General features: G+C 44.2%; 1 protein-coding gene across 1 annotated transcript; it reads left to right on the top strand.

Annotated features, from left to right (window-relative positions):
* The first annotated feature begins 1,631 nt into the window (after positions 1-1,631).
* On the top strand, positions 1,632-3,281 carry LOC123110407 (uncharacterized). The gene is made up of 3 exons (XM_044530934.1): positions 1,632-2,217; positions 2,821-2,931; positions 3,241-3,281. Exons 1-3 carry the CDS (start codon positions 1,632-1,634, stop codon positions 3,279-3,281), a joined length of 738 nt encoding a protein of 245 aa, XP_044386869.1.
* The last annotated feature ends 18,916 nt before the right edge of the window (positions 3,282-22,197 follow it).

Here is a 22,197-nt window from a genome sequence, read left to right as displayed (position 1 = left end):
AACACATGTAGGGCAAGTACTAGTACGAGAAAACTGTGGCAGGACATCTGACAGAAAGAAGAACACATACGGGACAGCAGCAGCAGAAGCAGTAGACTTGGGGTCGACATCCTCTACAGCCATGTCGTTGCTGAGGTAGTCGACGTCGGGGAAGAAGTCGTCATCGGAGTCCGTGATGAAGAAGCCAGTAGTCGCGCAGAGCGCTCCCCAAAAACCTTATCACCTTCTCCCGTACAGGACTCAAAATGTGCGGTCTCAGAGGCTTACTGTCCCGACGTGCGGTGCACGCCGCAAGCCGGGATGAGGAAGATAGCAGCAGCTCAGAGATGGAACCGATGGCGAGGGAAGGAGTAGTTCTGGTGCGTCTCTCTGGGAGGAGCGACCTCTCTTTTATAGGCGCAAGAGAAGGAGGCGAAACGAAGAGACGGGGGCGAAGCGAACAGCCAGCAGCCGAAGGGCTGCACCGTTCGCATTCGAACTCCATTTTCGCAAAAATCTTTTCAGCTTCTGTGTGACCTTTCGTATACCCGTAGTGCGTGGTAAAAATTTAGATATCGGTTCGGGTCATTCCCGTGGCGCGGCGCGGCGCATCGTGCCGAGGCGGGCGGCGGAGAAGGAGCGCGCGTGGATATCCCTCTTGTTCTCATGCTCGTACAAGTGGGGAAAAAACCTCCCTTATAAGGAGGTCCAACTCCCACTAAACTAGCAATGTGGAACTAAACTTTAGTAGTATTCTTTGCCTTGTACAAATGGGCTAAGTCGGCCTCTAGGATTTATTAGGAATTTCTGAAATAGTTATTGGGCTGCTCAAAATAGACTAAATTCCTGCACGACCCGTGCTTTATTATTACGGAAAGATATATGTGGACATATAAACTAATTTTTTTTTTGCAAAAATGATTGTGTATGCATTGCATACCCTTGAATTAGTCACCAGAACCATATATGATATATATGCATACATGGACATATAAACTAATTCGCTTTTGCAAAAAATATTGGGTATGTGCAATTGTGCATACCCTTGAATTAGTCTTGCTCTGCCCCTGGCCCCAGGGGGCAGTCGCACGAGGCCAACGCGACACGGACGACGCAGAGGGCACTCTCACGCGGCGAGGCTCTCGGGAGACGGATACTGCAGCATCCTTTGTACTAGCAACAGTAATGATTGTGTGCATTGAAATGATACAGCAGCCACGGCATGCCTCCTTTTCAAAGGAAAAGAAACAGATAAGAATATAGGATACTTATGTGTGAAGCGCCAGCTGCTCATTGAATGTTTTTACTGCAAAACAGCAGCGCACGGTACTGGATAGCGAGGCAGCTGCAAAGCAACAAGGCCGGCCAAGACCATGTTCCATCTTTTATTCAGAAAACTGCTGATGATTCCAATGTTTTCCACTTTGTCCCCGTCGATCCAATCATACATAAATATAATCCCCAGTGTACCAAGTCACATAGTTTGCCATCTCGTCGTCAAACTTCCGTCTACCAATCCCCAAACCCTTAAAATCATCAGAAACTTGATCGATCGTACACATACTTTGCCATCTCTTCGTCAAACTTCCGTCTAGCGATCCCCAAACCCTTAAGGCCGTCAGAAACTTGATCGGTCGTAGATCACCTAGTACATGGCGAGTGGCAGCAACAAGGAACCCAAAGTGGGATCAGGTGACGAGGCCGCTAGCTCGGCAGGTCCGCCAGGGGTGGCAGCGGCGCCGCCACAAGGAGCTGAGCCCGGGGACGATGAGGCGGCGGCGGCCGTGCTGGCTGCTGCCCCCACCAGGCCATACTACGAGTGCGTCTTCTGCAAGCGCGGGTTCACCACGGCGCAGGCTCTCGGCGGGCACATGAACATCCACCGCCGCGACCGTGCCAAACCCAGCGTCCGCGACGCTCCCAGCGGCACCACCACATCAGCGTCTCCAAACGTCGAGTGCTATAATCAGTATTACAGCCACCGCCTGCCGTATCCCACAGTGCCTCCGGCGACGGCGACGCCGATGAGCACGAGCGGAAGTTTCACGCTAGCGTACTACCAGCAACAGGGCACAGGGAATTCGACCGGGGTCGCGCATGCGGATGCCTCCGTGAACCCTAGCAGTGCTAGCCCGAGGGAGCTCAGCCTGTTCGGTGCGGCAGCTCGTGACCGTGACTTGCACGGCGGCGGTGGCGACGGGTCTGGCGTGGCGCCAGAAGGGTCGGATCGGCAGGCAGGTGAGCCGCCCGAAAGGGAGCTTGACCTGGAGCTCAGGCTCGGACGTCGTCCGCATTGATCGCATGATACTCTGCAACTGCGGTTAACCAATGCAGCTCATACAAATACTACGTATATTTATTTATTTATTGGTACAAATGCTGCGTACATAATGCATTAATTCATGCATATATGTGGTTTATGGAATATGTGCATGGAGTGCGTGTAATTAATATACAATTTTTTATATTTTATTCCGGTTCCAGTTGTTAATATATGTATGTTTTTGTTTGTGTTTATACTGTGGACGTTGGATCTGTTGCAAATCTTAGGACAGAGTCCACTCGACTTACTAGAATCTTTTCTTCGATATGTATAATTTATCCTGCCGGCCCTCCTCAACCCGTTGATGTGGGAAATTTCGGCTGCTGGAGCACTGGACCGGGGGAATTGTTACTGCAGTGAAGCCTGTCACATCTCCTCTGGGGCTTCCCCATCCCAGTCGCACGGTGAGCTGCTGGCCCTTGTGCCCTACTGCTACTGTTGATGCATATTGAAATTCATCCGAGTTCTTACTGTTTTTAAAGCTTTCTCAGAGATCTATTTTGTGCCATTGTTTACAGTTGATGGATCTGAGAACAACAGGATAACAACTGACGCTAAAGCCTCGGGAATTTCAGAATTTAAGTTTTCTAACACTCAACTTGGCATTTTCAGCGGATACACATTGCAACGTAAGAACTTATTGTTATTTTCACTCTATGGCTCCGTTTTTGTATCATGACAATTTTTACAAGTGAATGAGTATGATGTATAGTGGGTGACATGGAATTTCTTATCCTGGCAATTTTTGGAATGTGAAGAACATGTTGCATAGTGGTGATATGGCGCCATGGCAATTTTAGAAAAAAATAGTTCATTTTTTTTGAAACTTTTTATCCCAAATTCCCATGTTCTGACATGCTGATTTCGGTGCATTTTACATTTTTGAAATGTTTGTAATAGGATTAAAACTACTAAATTTTTATTGTCCTTCACTATAGGTCCTCATGGCATTTTAACTTGTGTCCCCATGGCAATTTAACAATGTGTCCCATGGCAATTTAAGGTGTGTCCCCATGGAAAAATATATTGTAGAAACATGGCAATTGTATTGTATATACCATGGCAAGTCCATCATTTCTGTTACATATATCTTTGGAAATTTTGGGGTAGGGGGGTAGGTAGGTGAAGGGTAAAAGCCATTGCAATTATTTTTGTATATACCATTGCAAATTAACATTGAAGCTGCCAACATTTTTTGTCCTCGTGCTAATTCATAATTTTACCATATTTTTAAAAAGTTTAAATCATCTAAATTTGATACATTTGCCATCTTTTTGTCAAAAAAGAAATCTAATATATTTTCCATGTTCCCATTTACAAATTTGAAAAACTTGCCGTGTTTTTATAGAACAAAATCCCTAATCACTGGAATGTGCCCGTATAAATTTGCCATCTTTTTCTCAAAGAAACAAATCCCTATTTTTACATTTGTGCCCATTACACTTTTTCCAAAAGTTGCCATATGTTTTTTAGAGAACAAAGTCCTAAACTTTCCATGCAATTTATCATAGGTATCTGTAACGCCCCGAGACCGATGTGCCAAGTGTCTTCCAGTTATTCGATGTTGTTGCCTTGTCACTGCTTACGTGTCATGCATTGCATACCATGTCATCATGTGCATTTCATTTGCATACATATTCGTCTCATGCATCCGAACATTTTCCCCGTTGTCCGTTTTCCAATCCGGCGCTCCTATGTCATCCGGTGTCCCCTTTTACCTCTTTTCATGTGCGGGTGTTAAACGTTTTCGGATTGGACCGAGACTTGTCATGCGGCCTTGGTTACTACCGGTAGACCGCCTGTCAAGTTTCGTACAATTTGGACTTCGTTTGATACTCCAACGGTTAACCGAGGGACCGAAAAGGCCTCGTTTGTGTTGCAGCCTAACACCCCTCCAAAGTGGCCCAAAACCCACCTAAACTTCCTCCATCATCTCGGTCGTTCGATCACGATCGCGTGGCCGCAAACCGCACCTCATTTGGAGCTTCCTAACTCCCTCAACATCTATAAATAGATCCCTCCATTTCATTTTCGGGTCTTTTTCCCCGAAACCCTAGCCTCCCTCTTCCTCGTGCCGCCGGACATGTCCATCCCGCGCCAGACATGTCCAGCCTCCACCTCACCCCGGCCAATCGCCGGTCGCCACATCAGCGCCGCCGCCTCCCTCCACCAACCCGCACGCGCCACGTGGCCCCTGCCTCGTCTCCGCCGCCGCGCCCCACCCGCCGGCCCGCCAGGGCCCGCGCGGGGCCCACCGGACCCGGCCGCCGCCGCCGCCACCCGAGGCGTTTGCCCCCGCGCCTGCCTCTCCTCGTCGCCGCGCTCGCCGCCGATTCGCCCCGCCGCCGTCGCCGTGCGCCGGCCACCGCGCCGCCCGTCCGGCGCCATCGCGCCTCGTCGCCGGGCGCCGCCCCACCGCCGCCTTCATCACCGGAAGTCGCGCCGCCTCTTCCACTCCCGCCGGCGCTGCCCCTACCATCGCCGAAGCTTCGCTCGGTCCGCCCCGCCGCCCCGACCCCATGGCTTGAAGCTCGCCGCCGCCCCTACCATCGCCGATCCCCACCAACTCCGGCCAGATCCGGCCGAGAATGGATGCCCCGCGGCCGGATCTGCCCGTCCCCGACCTCCTCCGGCTCCTCCCGTGCCCCAACGACGCCGGAACGGCGGCTCCTTCTTCGCCGACCCCGCCATTGACCTCCTGGAGGTGGAAGACGACCCGGCCACGTCAGACGTGTCCGCCCTGGTCCGGACATGTCCACCCTCTCTGAGGTCGAAATATCTCTAAGTCCCAGATCCTATTAATTATTTTGCCATCTTCATCATGCCGTAACTTTCTCATCGTAGATCCAATTCGTGCGTGTAGCATATCAAAATGTTCGCCTCAAAGAGTACATCATTTCATCTCATTGCATCACTTTCATTTGAGCTCATCTTGATGTCTGAAATGCTGTTGGAAGAGGGCTATATGAGGAATTTGTCAGATCTGTTTCAGAAAATGGCATTTTGTCATTTTGCCATGATTAATGTGTGCATGTTATGATCCTGAGCTCTACATGTGTTTTTTTATATGCCATGCCATCTTTGCAGAGGTGCTTGCCATGTATTTTTGTGATGTTTGTGGTGACTAGCACAAGCTTGCAAAGTAGCGTAGTCGGTAATACTGATTTCAGGGACTTAGTTTTTCACTAAGTCCTTATCCTGATTTTGTTTTATGCCATATGTTCATGTTGTTTCCTAGTGATCCGTGCCTCTTTTGAGGATGATCAGTAAGGATGTTTTGTTAATATTGTGGTGCTCTATCCATCCATGTCTTTGTTTGCATTTATGGAGCACCCTAGCTTGAGTCAATCGAGCTCTCCTTTTGCTATAAAATGATCCTGGCAGATTGTTGACATGTTTAGCGATTTTGCCGAGGATGTTGCTATTGATCCGTGCATGCTATGATGTTGTTCTTGCCATGTCTAGCTTTTGTGCCATATCTTCTTGATGGGTGTATGCTTAGTTTGTCATTCAATGCTTTGTAGTGAGTGCATCGAACTCGTAAACATGCCTACTCGTTAACTGTTTTGCATGCTCCAGTTTTTCTCTAAGTCTGAATCTGTTTATGTTTTGCCATGTTCACATGCTTGCAATTGTATTTTCTGATCCCTTTTGGCTCAAGGTCACTAAGGGACTTTTGTTAAGTGCTTTGAGTAGCTTCATGCCATGCCTTTCTTTGCCATGTTAAGTTCATGTAGCATGTAGTTTTCATGCTCTAAAGTGTGCTTCCTGATGATAAATTCCAGACTTGTGTTAATTCTGAAACCTGTTGTCATTTGCCATGTTAAGTCTGAAACCTGTTGTCATTTGCACTTTTTCCATACTTGTTTGAACATGTTAATGGATGAATTAGCCGTAGCCCAGTGTTCATCTTTTGTCAAGAATCATGAGTGGATCCCTCCCATGTATTTTGTTGTTATGTTTGAGTGCTGTAGCATATTTATCTTGATGCATTTAGATGGCTGCTTGCTATTTATCGCAGACCGGTGCCATATTTGTTTTGCTTGCCATTTCCAAACCGTGCATCCGATTCTGGTGATCTTTATATCGGTTTCAACCGAAATCATCTTCTCATTCCAGTGGCACTCTAGGATTTCTAAGTTGAGGGCAGGTTCAATCATTCCTTGTCAAATCATGCATATGCAGCGCATACCGCATACCGCATATCATACCATGTTCATGTGTTGGTTGTTTACTATGTTGTGAGCTTCTTTCTGGTGTTGCTTCTTGGGGTTGGTTCCGAGAACGTCACGTTTGTGAGGACCCGTTCGTCTACGTCCGTTTGTCTTCTTCATGGACTCGTTCTTCTTCCTTGCGGGATTTCAGGCAAGATGACCATACCCTCCAAATCACTTCTATCTTTGCTTGCTAGATGCTCGCTCTTTTGCTATGCCTATGCTGCGATACCTACCACTTGCTTATCATTCCTCCTATATTGTTGAATCAAGCCTCTAACCCACCTTGTCTTAGCAAACCATTGTTTGGCTATGTTACCGCTTTGCTCAGCCCCTCTTATAGCGTTGTTAGTTACAGGTGAAGATGAAGCTTGTTCCATGTTGGAACATGTATATTTTGTTGGGTATCACAATATCTCTTATTTAATTAATGCATCTATATACTTGGTAAAGGGTGGAAGGCTCGTCCTTATGCCTGGTGTTTTGTTCCACTCTTGCCGCCCTAGTTTCCATCATATCGGTGTTATGTTCCCGAATTTTGCGTTCCTTACGCGGTTGGGTTATAATGGGAACCCCTTGACAGTTCGCCTTGAATAAAACTCCTCCAGCAATGCCCAACATTGGGTTTACCATTCGCCATCTAGCCTTTTCTTTCCCTTGGGTTCTGCAGACTCAAGGGTCATCTTTATTTTAACCCCCCCCCCCCGGGCCAGTGCTGTTGGGGAACGTAGCAGAAATTCAAAATTTTCCTACGTGTCACCAAGATCTATCTATGGAGAAACCAGCTACGAGTAGAAGGAGAGTGCATCTACATACCTTTGTAGATCGCTAAGCGGAAGCGTTCAAGTGAACGGGGTTGATGGAGTCGTACTCGTTGTGATTCAGATCACCGATGATCCTAGTGCCGAACGGACGGCACCTCTGCGTTCAACACACGTACATCCCGGTGACGTCTCCCACGCCTTGATCCAGCAAGGAAAGAGGGAGAGGTTGAGGAAGACTCCATCCAGCAGCAGCACAATGGCGTGGTGGTGGTGGAGGAGCGTGGCAATCCCGCAGGGCTTCGCCAAGCACCATGGGAGAGGAGGAGTAGGGAGAGAGGTAGGGCTGCACCAAGAGGGAGAGAACTCATGTGTATGGCAGCCCCAAACCTCAACTATATATAGGGGGAAGGGGGGGGGGGGCTGCGCCCCCTTTAGGGTTTCCCACCCCCAAGGGGTGCAGCCAGCCCTAGATGGCAAAGGGGTGGCGGCCAAGAGGGGAGAGGAGAGGGAGGCGCACCAATATGGGCCTTAAGGCCCATCTGGACTAGGGTTTGCCCCCTCCCACTCTCTCTTGCGCCTTGGACTCCTTGTGGGGGGCGCACCAGCCCACCTAGGGGCTGGTCCCCTCCCACACATGGCCCACGCAGCCTTCTGGGGCAGGTGGCCCCACTTGGTGGACCCCCGGGACCCTCCCGGTGGTCCCGGTACAATATCGATATCGCCCGAAACTTTTCCGGTGACCAAAACAGGACTTCCCATATATAAATCTTTACCTCTGGACCATTCCGGAACTCCTCGTGACGTCCGGGATCTCATCCGGGACTCTGAACAACAATCGGTTACCACATACAAGCTTCCTTTATAACCCTAGCGTCATCGAACCTTAAGTGTGTAGACCCTACGGGTTCGGGAGACATGTAGACATGACCGAGACATTCTCCGGTCAATAACCAACAGCGGGATCTGGATACCCATGATGGCTCCCACATGTTCCACGATGATCTCATCGGATGAACCACGATGTCAAGGACTTAATCAATCCCGTATTCAATTCCCTTTGTCTATCGGTATGTTACTTGCCCGAGATTCGATCGTCGGCATCCAATACCTTGTTCAATCTCGTTACCGGCAAGTCACTTTACTCGTTCCGTAACACATCATCCCGTGATCAACTCCTTGGTCACATTGCGCATATGATGATGTCCTACCGAGTGGGCCCAGAGATACCTCTCCGTTTACACGGAGTGACAAATCCCAGTCTCGATCCGCATAAAACAATAGATACTTTCGGAGATACCTGTAGTGCACCTTTATAGTCACCCAGTTACGTTGTGACGTTTGATACACCCAAAGCACTCCTACGGTATCCAGGAGTTACACGATCTCATGGTCAAAGGAAGAGATACTTGACATTGGCAAAGCTCTAGCAAACGAACTACACGATCTTTGTGCTATGCTTAGGATTGGGTCTTGTCCATCACATCATTCTCCTAATGATGTGATCCCGTTATCAACGACATCCAATGTCCATAGCCAGGAAACCATGACTATCTGTTGATCACAACGAGCTAGTCAACTAGAGGCTCACTAGGGACATATTGTGGTCTATGTATTCACACGTGTATTACGATTTCCGGATAATACAGTTATAGCATGAATAAAAGACTATTATCATGAACAAAGAAATATAATAATAACTTATTTATTATTGCCTCTAGGGCATATTTCCAACAGTCTCCCACTTGCACTAGAGTCAATAGTCTAGTTCACATCGCCATGTGATTAACACTCACAGGTCACATCACCATGTGACTAATACCCAAGAGTTTACTAGAGTCAGTAGTCTAGTTCACATCACTATGTGATTAACACTCAATGAGTTTTATGTTTGATCATGTTGCTTGTGAGAGAGGTTTTAGTCAACGGGTCTGAACCTTTCAGATCTGTGTGTGCTTTACAAATCTCTATGTCATCTCCTAGATGCAGCTACCACGCTCTATTTGGAGCTATTCCAAACAATTGTTCTACTTGGAGCTATTCTAAATTATTGCTCCATTATATGTATCCGGTCTCTCTACTCAGAGCTATCCGGATAGGTGTCAAGCTTGCATCGTCGTAACCTTTACGACGAACTCTTTTACCACCTCCATAATCGAGAAAATTCCTTAGTCCAGTAGTTACTAAGGATAACTTTGACCACTGTCCTGTGAGCCATTTTTGGATCACTCTTGTACCCCTTGACTGACTCATGGCAAGGCACACTTCAGGTGCGGTACACAGCATAGCATACTGAAGAGCCTACGTCTTAAGCATAGGGGACGACCTTCGTCCTTTCTCTCTATTCTGCCGTGGTCGAGCTTTAAGTCTTAACTTCGTACCTTACAACTCAGGCAAGAACTCCTTCTTTGACTGGTCCATCTTGAACACCTTCAAGATCATGTCAAGGTATGTGCTCATTTGAAAGTATTATCAAGCATTTTGATCTATCCTTATAGATCTTGATGCTCAATGTTCAAGTAGCTTAATCCAGGCTTTCCATTGAAAAACACCTTTCAAATAACCCTATATGCTTTCTAGAAATTCTACATCATCTCTGATCATCAATATGTCAACAACATATACTCATCAGAAATTCTATAGTGCTCCCACTCACTTCTTTGGAAATACAAGTTTCTCATAAACTTTGTATAAATCCAAAATCTTTGATCATCTCATCAAAGCGTACATTCCAACTCCGAGATGCTTACTCCAGTCCTTAGAAGGATCGCTGGAGCTAGCATACCTTTTAGCATCCTTAGGATTGACAAAACCTTTTTGATTGTATCACATACAACCTTTCCTTACAAAAACTGGTAAGGAAACTTGTCTTGACATCCATCTGCCAGATTTCATAAATGCAGCCAATGCTAACATGATTCCGACGGACTTTAAGCATCGCTACGGATGAGAAAATCTCATCGTAGTCAACTCCTTGAACTTGTGAAAAATTCTTCGCCACAAGTCGAGCTTCATGGACAGTGACATTACCGTCCACGTCCGTCTTCTTCTTAAAGATCCATTTATCTCAATGGCTTGCCGATCATCGGGCAAGTCCACCAAAGTCCATGCTTTGTTCTGATACATGGATCCTATCTCGGACTTTATGGTTTCTAACCATTTGTCGGAATTTGGGCCCACCATCGCTTCTCCATAGCTCGTAGGTTCATTGTTGTCTAGCAACATGACCTTCAAGACAGGATCACCTTACCACTCCGAAGTAGTACGTGTCCTTGTCGTCCTACGAGGTTTGGTAGTGACTTGATCTGAAGTTTCATGATCAATATCATAAGCTTCCACTTCAATTGGTGTAGGTGCCACAGGAACAACTTCCTGTGCCCTGCCACACACTAGTTGAAGAGACGGTTCAATAACCTCATCAAGTCTCCACCATCCTCCCACTCAACTCTTTCGAGAGAAACCTTTCCTCGAGAAAGGACCCGATTCAAGAAACAATCCATATTGCTTTCGGATCTGAATTAGGAGGTATACCCAACTGTTTTGGGTGTCCTATGAAGATGCATTTTATCCGCTTTGGGTTCGAGCTTAATCCTGAAACTTTTTCACATAAGCGTCGCAGCCCCAAACCTTTAAGAAACGACAACTTAGGTTTCTCTAAACCATAATTCATACGGTGTCATCTCAACGGAATTACATGGTGCCCTATTTAAAGTGAATGTGGTTGTCTCTAATGCCTAACCCATGGACAATAGTGGTAATTCGATAAGAGACATCATGGTATGCATCATATCCAATAGGGTGCAACTATGATGTTCAGACACACCATCATACTATGGTGTTCCAGGCGGTATTAATTGTGAAACAATTTCCACAATGTCTTAATTGTGTGCCAAAACTCGTAACTCAGATATTCATCTCTATGATCATATCATAGGTATTTTTATCCTCTTATCACGACGATCTTCCAACTTCACACTGAAATTACTTGAACCTTTCAATAATTTAGACTCGTGATTCATCAAGTAAATATACTCAACATCTACTCAAATCATCCGTGAAGTAAGAACATAACGATATTCACTGCATGCCTCAGCACTCATTGGACTGCACACATCAAAATGTGTTACTTCCAACGAGTTGCTATCTTGTTCCACTTTACTAAAAGTGAGGCTTTTCAGTCATCTTGTCCATGTGGTATGATTTGCATATCTCAAGTGATTCAAAATCAAGTGAGTCCAAACGATCCATTTGCATGGAGCTTCTTCATGCATATATACCAATAGACATGGTTCGCATGTCTCAAACTTTTCAAAAATGAGTGAGTCCAAAGATCCATCAACATGGAGCTTCTTCATGCGTTTTATACCATTATGACTTACATGGCAGTGCCATAAGTAAGTGGTACTATCATTACTATCTTATATCATTTGGCATGAAAATGTGTATCCCTATGATCAAGATTCAATAAACCATTCCTTTAGGTGCAAGAGCACTTATTCAGGTTTAATACTAATCTTGATGGTAGAGGGAGCGTGCGATGTTAGATCACATCAAACTTGGAAACACTTCCAACACATATCGTCAGCTCACCTTTAGCTAGTCTCCGTTTCATTCCGTAGCTTTTATTTCGAGTTACTAACACTTAGCAACCGAACCGGTATCTAATACCCTGGTTCTACTAGGAGTACTAGTAAAGTACACATTAACATAATGTATATCCAATATACTTCTATCGACCTTGCTAGCCTTCTCATCTACCAAGTATCTAGGGTGGTTCTGCTCCAGTGGCTGTTCCCCTTATTACAGAAGCACTTAGTCTCGGGTTTGGGTTTAACCTTGGGTTTCTTCACTGGAGCAGCAGCTGATTTGCCATTTCATGAAGTATCCCTTCTTGCCCTTGCCCTTCTTGAAACTAGTGGTTTCACCAACCATCAACAATTGATGCTCCTTCTTGATTTCTACTTTCGCGGTGTCAAAACATCGCGAATACCTCAAGGATCATCATATCTATCCCTGATATGTTATAGTTCATCACGAAGCTCTAGCAGCTTGGTGGCAATGACTTTGGGGAAACATCACTATCTCATCTGGAAGATCAACTCCCACTCGATTCAAGTGATTGTTGCACTCAGACAATATGAGCACAAGCTCAACGATTGAGCTTTTCTCCCTTAGTTTGCAGGCTAAGAAAATCGTCGGAGGTCTTATACCTCTTGACGTGAGCACGAGCCTGAAATCCCAATTTCAGCCCTCGAAACATCTCATATGTTCCGCGATGTTTCGAAAACGTCTTTGGTGCCTCTACTTAAACCATTTAACTGAACTATCACGTAGTTATCAAAACGTGTATGTTCGATGTTCGAAACATCCACAAACGACGTTTGGGGTTCAACACACTGAGCAGTGCATTAAGGACATAAGCTTTCTACTATCCGCATAATCGCTACTGTCAACTTTCAACTATATTTTCTCTAGGAACATATCTAAAACAGTAGAACTAAAGCACGAGCTACGACATAATTTGCAAAAGGTCTTTTGACTATGTTCAGGATAATTAAGTTCATCTTATGAACTCCCACTCAGATAGACATCCCTCTAGTCATCTAAGTGATTACATGATCCGAGTCAACTAGGCCGTGTCCGATCATCACGTGAGACGGACTAGTCATCATCGGTGAACATCTTCATGTTGATCGTATCTACTATACGACTCATGCTCGACCTTTCGGTCTCCGTGTTCCGAGGCCATGTCTGCACATGCTAGGCTCGTCAAGTTAACCCTAAGTGTTTTCGCTGTGTAAAACTGTCTTACACCCGTTGTATGTGAACGTAAGAATCCATCACACCCGATCATCACGTGGTGCTTAGAAGCGACGAACTGTAGCAACGGTGCACAGTTAGGGGAGAACACTTCTTGAAATTTTGTAAGGGATCATCTTATTTACTACCGTCGTCCTAAGCAAACAAGATGCATAAACATGATAAACATCACATGCAATCAAATAGTGACATGATATGGCCAATATCATTTTGCTCCTTTTGATCTTCATCTTCGGGGCTCCATGATCATCATCGTCACCGGCACGACACCATGATCTCCATCATCATGATCTCCATCATCGTGTCTTCATGAAGTTGTCACGCCAACGACTACTTCTACTTCTATGACTAACGCGTTGAGCAATAAAGTAAAGTAGTTTACATGGCGTTCTTCAATGACACGCAGGTCATACAATAAATAAAGACAACTCCTATGGCTCCTGCCGGTTGTCATACTCATCGACATGCAAGTCGTGAATCCTATTACAAGAACATGATCAATCTCATACATCACATATCATTCATCACATTCTTCTTGGCCATATCACATCACATAGCATACCCTGCAAAAACAAGTTAGACGTCCTCTAATTGTTGTTGCATGTTTTACGTGGCTGCTATGGGTTTCTAGCAAGAACGTTTCTTACCTACGCAAGACCACAACGTGATATGCCAATCGCTATTTACCCTTCATAAGGACCCTTTTCATCGAATCCGTTCCGACTAAAGTGGGAGAGACTGGCACCCGCTAGCCACCTTATGCACCAAGTGCATGTCAATCGGTGGAACCTGTCTCACGTAAGAGTACGTGTAAGGTCGGTCCGGGCCGCTTCATCCCACAATACCGTCGAAACAAGATTGGACTACTAATGGTAAGCATATTGAACAACATCAACGCCCACAACTACTTTGTGTTCTACTCGTGCAAAGAATCTACGCAATAGACCTAGCTCATGATGCCACTGTTGGGGAACGTAGCAGAAATTCAAAATTTTCCTACATGTCACCAAGATCTATCTATGGAGAAACCAGCTACGAGTAGAAGGAGAGTGCATCTACATACCTTTGTAGATCGCTAAGCGGAAGCGTTCAAGTGAACGGGGTTGATGGAGTCGTACTCGTCGTGATTCAGATCACCGATGATCCTAGTGCCGAACGGACGGCACCTCCGCGTTCAACACACGTACAGCCCGGTGACGTCTCCCACGCCTTGATCCAGCAAGGAAAGAGGGAGAGGTTGAGGAAGACTCCATCCAGCAGCAGCACAACGGCGTGGTGGTGGTGGAGGAGCGTGGCAATCCCGCAGGGCTTCGCCAAGCACCATGGGAGAGGAGGAGTAGGGACAGAGGTAGGGCTGCACCAAGAGGGAGAGAACTCATGTGTATGGCAGCCCCAAACCTCAACTATATATAGGGGGAAGGGGGGGCTGCGCCCCCTTTAGGGTTTCCCACCCCCAAGGGGTGCGGCCAGCCCTAGATGGCAAAGGGGTGGCGGCCAAGAGGGGAGAGGAGAGGGAGGCGCACCAATATGGGCCTTAAGGCCCATCTGGACTAGGGTTTGCCCCCTCCCACTCTCTCTTGCACCTTGGACTCCTTGTGGGGGGCGCACCAGCCCACCTAGGGGCTGGTCCCCTCCCACACATGGCCCACGCAGCCTTCTGGGGCAGGTGGCCCCACTTGGTGGACCCCCGGGACCCTCCCGGTGGTCCCGGTACAATACCGATATCGCCCGAAACTTTTCCGGTGACCAAAACAGGACTTCTCATATATAAATCTTTACCTCCGGACCATTCCGGAACTCCTCGTGACGTCCGGGATCTCATCCGGGACTCCGAACAACAATCGGTTACCACATACAAGCTTCCTTTATAACCCTAGCGTCATCGAACCTTAAGTGTGTAGACCCTACGGGTTCGGGAGACATGTAGACATGACCGAGACGTTCTCCGGTCAATAACCAACAGCGGGATCTGGATACCCATGATGGCTCCCACATGTTCCACGATGATCTCATCGGATTAACCACGATGTCAAGGACTTAATCAATCCCGTATTCAATTCCCTTTGTCTATCGATATGTTACTTGCCCGAGATTCGATCGTCGGCATCCAATACCTTGTTCAATCTCGTTACCGGCAAGTCACTTTACTCGTTCCGTAACACATCATCCCGTGATCAACTCCTTGGTCACATTGCGCATATGATGATGTCCTACCGAGTGGGCCCAGAGATACCTCTCCGTTTACACGGAGTGACAAATCCCAGTCTCGATCCGCATAAAACAATAGATACTTTCGGAGATACCTGTAGTGCACCTTTATAGTCACCCAGTTACGTTGTGACGTTTGATACACCCAAAACACTCCTACGGTATCCAGGAGTTACACGATCTCATGGTCAAAGGAAGAGATACTTGACATTGGCAAAGCTCTAGCAAACGAACTACACGATCTTTGTGCTATGCTTAGGATTGGGTCTTGTCCATCACATCATTCTCCTAATGATGTGATCCCGTTATCAACGACATCCAATGTCCATAGCCAGGAAACCATGACGATCTGTTGATCACAATGAGCTAGTCAACTAGAGGCTCACTAGGGACATATTGTGGTCTATGTATTCACACGTGTATTACGATTTCCGGATAATACAGTTATAGCATGAATAAAAGACTATTATCATGAACAAAGAAATATAATAATAACTTATTTATTATTGCCTCTAGGGCATATTTCCAACAAGTGCTTCTCTAAGTGTTGGTCCAACTGAGCGATGTCCGAGGCTACCAGTTTGCAGGTGCCGATGTTACCGAGCAGGTGACGCAACCAAGCTCAGGAGGAGCTCGAGGAAGATCTTGTCCCTTGTGTTGCTTCGGTCTAGTTGATCAGTAGTGGAGCCCAGTTGGGGTCGATCGGGGATCTGTGTAGCATTTGGGGTAGTCTTCTTTTATTTTGGGTTCTGTAGTCGGACCTTGAGTGTATTTGGATGATGTAATGCTTTATTCTTGTATTGTGTGAAGTGGCGATTGTAAGCCAACTATGTATCTCTTTTTCCCTTATGTATTACATGGGTTGTGTGAAGATTACCTCACTTGCGACAGTGCTTTCAATGCGGGTATGACTCTAAGTCATGCTTCGACACGTGAGAGATATAGCCGCATCGAGGGCATTACAGTATCATGGCCTTTTTTATTCAGATTTCAGACCGTGGCAAATTTATTGATTAAACCATGGTAGTTTTATCATATGTAGCATGGCAAATTTATCTATTCAGACCATGGCAATTATATCGTATGCAGCATGACGTTTTTATTAGACCATGGAATTTTTATTAATTGGACCATGGAAAATTTTGAAATTCCTATATTTGCCATCTTTGTTAAAGAAAAAGATTTCTAAAAAATTTGTTTGCCCCCATTTAGAATTTTCCAGCAGTTTCCATGTCTCTTGGAGAACATACTTCGTAAGTTTTTGTAGCATGGCAAAAAACATACCATGGCAAAAATTTTGAATTATTATATTTGGCTATTCTTTAATTAGACCATTTGCAATTTAATTACAGGTTCCATCACAATTTCACTTATTAGACCATGGCAATTTTTGAATTATAAATCATGGTAGTTTTATATTGTAGTTACCATGGCAATTTAATTTTGTTTAGTCCATGGCCATTTATTTAGTTAAACTGTGGCAAATATTTGTATATAAGATAGCACATTGTTTTTTGTTACTCATTCCATGGCAAATTTATCTATTAGACCATGGTAGTTTTATCATATGTAGCATGGCAATTTTATCTATTCACGGCCATGGCAAGTTTATCATATGTAGCGTCGCAGTTTTATTAATTAGACCTTGGAAATATTTGGAATTCCTATATTTTTCCATCTTTTGTCAATGAAGAAATTTCAAAAAAATGTTTTTGATGCCCCCGCCCCCCAATACAAATTTTTAGTAGTTGCCATGTCTCTTGGACAACATACTTCATAACTTTTTGCCTTGTAGTTAGTAGCACAGAAAAAATATAACATAGCAATTTTATTAATTAGTCCATGAAAATTTTGGATTCTTTATATTTGGCCAATTTTTTAGCAATTTTATTCTAGGTCCCATGGAATTAGACCATGGCAATTTTTTAATTAAACCTTGGTAGTTTTTGTAACTACCATGTCAATTTTATTTTTTTAGTCAATGGCAATTTATTTAGTTATACCATGGCAAATTTATTGCATATAACAAGGAAAATACTTTGTATATAAGAATGGCACATTTCATTGATCATTCCATGGAAAATTATTTTTTGTATGTTCCATTATAATTTTCATATTATGCATAGACGGGTTTTTATTATTGTGTCATGGATAATTTCTCTATTTTTTCATATATATTTTTATTATTTATGTATATGTAATCTTTGAAACATGACATTTTTGGCCATGCGAACTTTTTGTAAAAATGCTACACATTTTGCCATGTTATCAATATATATTTTTCTTGAATTTTGACATGTTACCATTTTATATAGATCATGTTCGACAACTTTTTTGTGCTCATCATGTAAAATATTACAAAATTTCTAGCAACTTCCCTTGATTTTTTATAACACACAAATACTTAGTTTAACTTTACATGTTTTTCTATACAACACCGTGGCTGTTTTAGTGTGATAGATGGCCAGCTTTTTTATTTTTCGTTTCTACGGATTTTGCCACTTGGACCGTTTCTGGACTTTTTCACAGAGAAGGAAATGAATGACGCTGGAGGCCCAACAACGGCTAAAACATTCGCCCTAGGGGGTTTCCTCCGGGCACCTCCTCTTTGGCGCGCTGGTCGCCCTCGCGCGTACCCCCTCACGCGTTGGGTACTCATATGGGTCGGCCCATTGTCGGATTTTATCTCCACCGATTTTGGGTAGGTTCTAGAACATTCCCTAAATTGGTTTTTTCTTTCGGTTTTCCCTTTATTTTTATTTTTCGATTTTCGTTTTATTTTCTATTTTCCTTTCTTCTCCTTTTTCTATTTTTAATTTAGTTTTCCAATTTGCAAACATCTTTCATATTCATGAACATCCTTTGAAATCATGAACACTTTGCAAATACATGATTTTTTATGAATCCGTAAATATTTTTCTAATTCGCGAACAATTCTTTACAAATTCATGAACATTTTTGAAATTGCATATATTTTTTGGAACACGTGAACAATTACTTTGAACCGACGAACACTATTAAAATTTGGGAACAGTTATTGAAATTCAGGAATATTTTTTTAGAAATTCATGAACATTTTTTGAATCTGCAAGCATTTATCATTTCATGAACATTTTTTTCAAATCATGCACATTTTTTTATTCACGAACATTTTCAGAATCTGCAACTTTTATGAAATCCTGGATTATTTTCAAAAAGGAAAAACTTAAGACAGAAAAAAGAAAAGCAAAAACGAAGGGGCTTCACGTTTGTTGCGCCGCACATGGGCCGACCCATTAGGGCGCACGGGGGTTGCACTTTGCACCTTTCTCTCGGCGCCTGGCACGCTGAATAGGAGCTCCCTTTTCTCCACTGAGCAAAACAGTTCGCTCGATCCTCCCTTTGCCCTGCGAAGCATACGTTTGCTCCAAGGATCAATATGAGTTGATGTACGCTAGTTACATCCTTTATTTTCCGAGGGGTAAAAAATCACACACACACACACACATGATTCAGGTGTACCATTAAAGTTAGTAGCTAGGAGTCTAAGAAAGTGATTTGAAACCGTATCAAGAAACAACTGCTCCTTTTTTGGTTTTGGTAGCTGCCGCGAGCTCATGCGTATGAGGAAGTGGGCGAACTGAGATTATATGCTCTTTATGTTAGTAATCACTAGCAAACTTGTTGCGTTACAGTGGGAGGAAAAAAATATCACATGCCCCTGACCCTGTAAGCATGGTTCAAGATCCCTAAAAGTCAAAGTCCAATATTTCAACATGGCACCCACTTGTGTCGCTATATATCTTCCTTCCCATCCTCACCAATAGTAGCTCCGGGGTCCACCTAATCATAATGCATTTGAATGTGGTTAATCCCAACGCAATGAGCTAGGACACTGATCTCCATGAGCTAGATATTAGGGCCGCTCTCCACACCCTACATCATGCACCTGGTCCATACACTCCTAATGCTCCATCTCTCTTTTGACTCATAATGTCAGGGAAATGTTTCACTGAGGGAGGGGCGGGTCCTGCTAGTGTCCCCTTATGACTCCTTAGGGCCCGGGCACTGCCTCATGGGTGTAACTCTATCGCACCATGCACACACGCATTTCAAGGCCCAAGGGTCTGTGCTCGAATCCTCTATCTTTCTTGACTTGGATTCTCCTCCATTCGTCCTCCCCATGACGCGAACAAAATTGGAGCCCAAATTGAAATTAGTCTTACACCCCATTTGAGCCTTCTCGAGGCACCCAACCCATTAGCAAAGAAGCCGGATGGCTCATATTTTTCACATTCCTAGAAGAGACTATATGGTTCAAACTTGAGACTTGAGATGTCTCACACTGAAACTCGTGTTGAGCTCTATGATAGAGAAAGAAAGTAGAGCAGAATACAGAAAACCAAATGAAACACCTTCGTCGACATTTAGCGCACGGGCCCAACAACATGTGCTCCTAGCAGTGCATAGGTTTTGTTTCAACATTTGATAATGCAATCAAATATAGAATATGTTGGTGAACGTACTAGAAAACAAAAAAAAATCGCACCTACAATCACCCAAGATCCATATGAAGATGGATAATGGGTTGGGATCACGATCGTTACCATCACTGAGTTGCAACGGAATAAGAACGTATTAGTGTGGATCGTACTTGGATTCCCTCGAACCATCCATGAACGATCCCTCGTACCGCCCACGAACAGTCCCTCGAACTGAAGACCGAAAGCACGACCTCTCTACATGGTTGCAAGTGTGCAGCCTTCATCATCCGGCAGCGCTTCACCGCTCAGAGCTAATCATTGCTGAAGAATTATAGGGAGGAGATTAGAACCACAATGGACTTCTAATTATGAGGAAAATTGGATTATCCTAGCTCTAATTGATCAACTAGGACCAGCTAGAACTAGAGGAAGCTCCAAAATTTGTATGTTCAAAATAGAAAAATCCCCATGTATATATAGGTTGGAGGGGAAGGAGAGGGCAGCCGCCAATGGGGGAAGTTCCCCCCTTGGGGTGCCGGCCTAGGAGGGGAAGGGGGATTCCTCCCCCTTGTCCAATTCAACCTCTTTCCTTAGGGAAGGAGGCACTTTTCCCACTTGGCCCTTTTTGGCCCAAGTTGCCTTCCACCTCTTGGCCTTTTTAAGCCGGTTTATATTTCAATTAAATATAAAATGTTCTAAATACTCCTAGACCATTATACACACACACACACTAACATCTCTAGAAACCTTTCCCACCTAAATATAATTTATCGGTAATACCATGTATTACCCGATACTCACCGAAACCCTTCCGGTGACCCTAAAACGCTTCTGGATCCTCTCAAAACTATTCCGAATATTCATGAAATAATTCCACAGATATATTATCATGACTCCCGTACAACTAACACTTAGAATATCGTGATTTCCTTCAGCTTGTGGTTCGGTCACTCATAGACATGAATGAAACCATTCGTTCAATGACCGACAGCGGGACCGTGGACGTCCATATTGGTCCCTTTGAGCACACGAATGATATTCGAGTGAATATTTGGTTATTATGTGATATTCCCTTTACTTAGAGATACTTCACAAAACCCGGGATGCATCGGTATCCTCCTGAGTCATCACCATGCTCACTATACCAAAATCCTCGTTACCGGTTTTGTTCTTCGTTCTCGTTATTGTGTTTCGGCATCCCCGTGACGAAGTCACATGTGTACGGCCAGACAATGATTGATGCCGTCACACCAAGAGGGCCCTAAGAATATCTCTACATCATAGGAGCAAATCCCACTCTCGAGCTATCTAGTCCCTTGTCAAATTTTTAGATGAACCTGTAAGTTGTCGTTATGATCACCGTGTTACATGTGACTTTTGAGCAACCCTAAAGCCCAAGGTATGGAAGAAGTGACTATGATACTGTCATGGTCTAAGAAGCAATATCACATGAATACAGACGATATTAATCCAATTCGCAACAAACAAGTTTGGGTCAGTTCAATATGATCGTTCTTCCAGCGTCATAATTTCAATGTAGTTTTAGGATCATCGTTACACTTGACGATATCCTAAGATCCGGAAAATGTGATCACCAACAACACTTGAGCTAGTCTTAGAGACGAGACTAGGTACCTTTTATTTAGTATTTATCATTCCACATGTGCATATTAGTTTTCCACTGAATCGCATATTTCAGGATCATAGCAGTTATAGCATAGAATATAAACTCTTAACTATGAATATGGAAATATAAAAATACAAATATTATTGCCTCTAGGGAATATTTCCAACAAAATACACATCGTTGGTTAATATATCTGATCTCATTAATTTTAATCGAGTGTAGTATACTATATATAATTAATTGCTTCATTTAATTAAATATGATATATATAATAATCATCATCATTTAGTTAATTAATTAATTAAAGCCTAGACTTTTGAACAGACAACTGTAGGATCGAAAGTATGTTTAGAGGGGGGCGAATAGACTACTAGCAAAATTTAAATGACTATTTTTCAATTTTAATTCTTCGTAGATGTAAACTTAGCTTGCAATATGATAGCACTCTAAAAATGTAATTTTAGAGTACAAGTAGCGGAAGTAAAGATATGCAAGTCCAAGTAATGTACATCGTAGAGTTTGAGAGAATCGCAAATGCAAGTTGATGCGGTGTAAATTTTTGGCCCATGGTTCCAAAAGGTGATGCCGTCGTATGTCCACGTTGATTCAGGCTTCAATGCTTGGAGGATTTAAGATCACGAAGATCTTGGTTACGATATTCCATGGAGGAATCGAGTCCACTAAGGGTTCACACCCATGAAGGACTCACAAAGGAGCAACCTCACCTATTTGTGGCACCCCGTATTCCAGCCCAGAGATCAAGTCTTCTCGAATACGGCACTGCTAGGCATAGAACAAATCA

The sequence above is a fragment of the Triticum aestivum genome, chromosome 1A (assembly GCF_018294505.1).
Source record: "Triticum aestivum cultivar Chinese Spring chromosome 1A, IWGSC CS RefSeq v2.1, whole genome shotgun sequence".
In the NCBI taxonomy this organism is placed as follows: domain Eukaryota; kingdom Viridiplantae; phylum Streptophyta; class Magnoliopsida; order Poales; family Poaceae; genus Triticum; species Triticum aestivum.
The sequence above is the reverse complement of the archived record's forward strand: the minus strand, read 5'-3'. Positions and strand labels throughout refer to the sequence as shown.

What these genes read in the sequence shown, in the direction of transcription:
- LOC123110407 (XM_044530934.1), top strand. Translation starts at nt 1,632, where the DNA reads ATGGCGAGTGGCAGCAACAAGGAACCCAAAGTGGGATCAGGTGACGAG. An exon ending in AGGGTCGGATCGGCAGGCAG is followed by an intron (nt 2,218 to 2,820) that starts GTGAGCCGCCCG and finishes CATTGTTTACAG; the next exon opens with TTGATGGATCTGAGAACAAC. An exon ending in CAGCGGATACACATTGCAAC is followed by an intron (nt 2,932 to 3,240) that starts GTAAGAACTTAT and finishes CCTTCACTATAG; the next exon opens with GTCCTCATGGCATTTTAACT.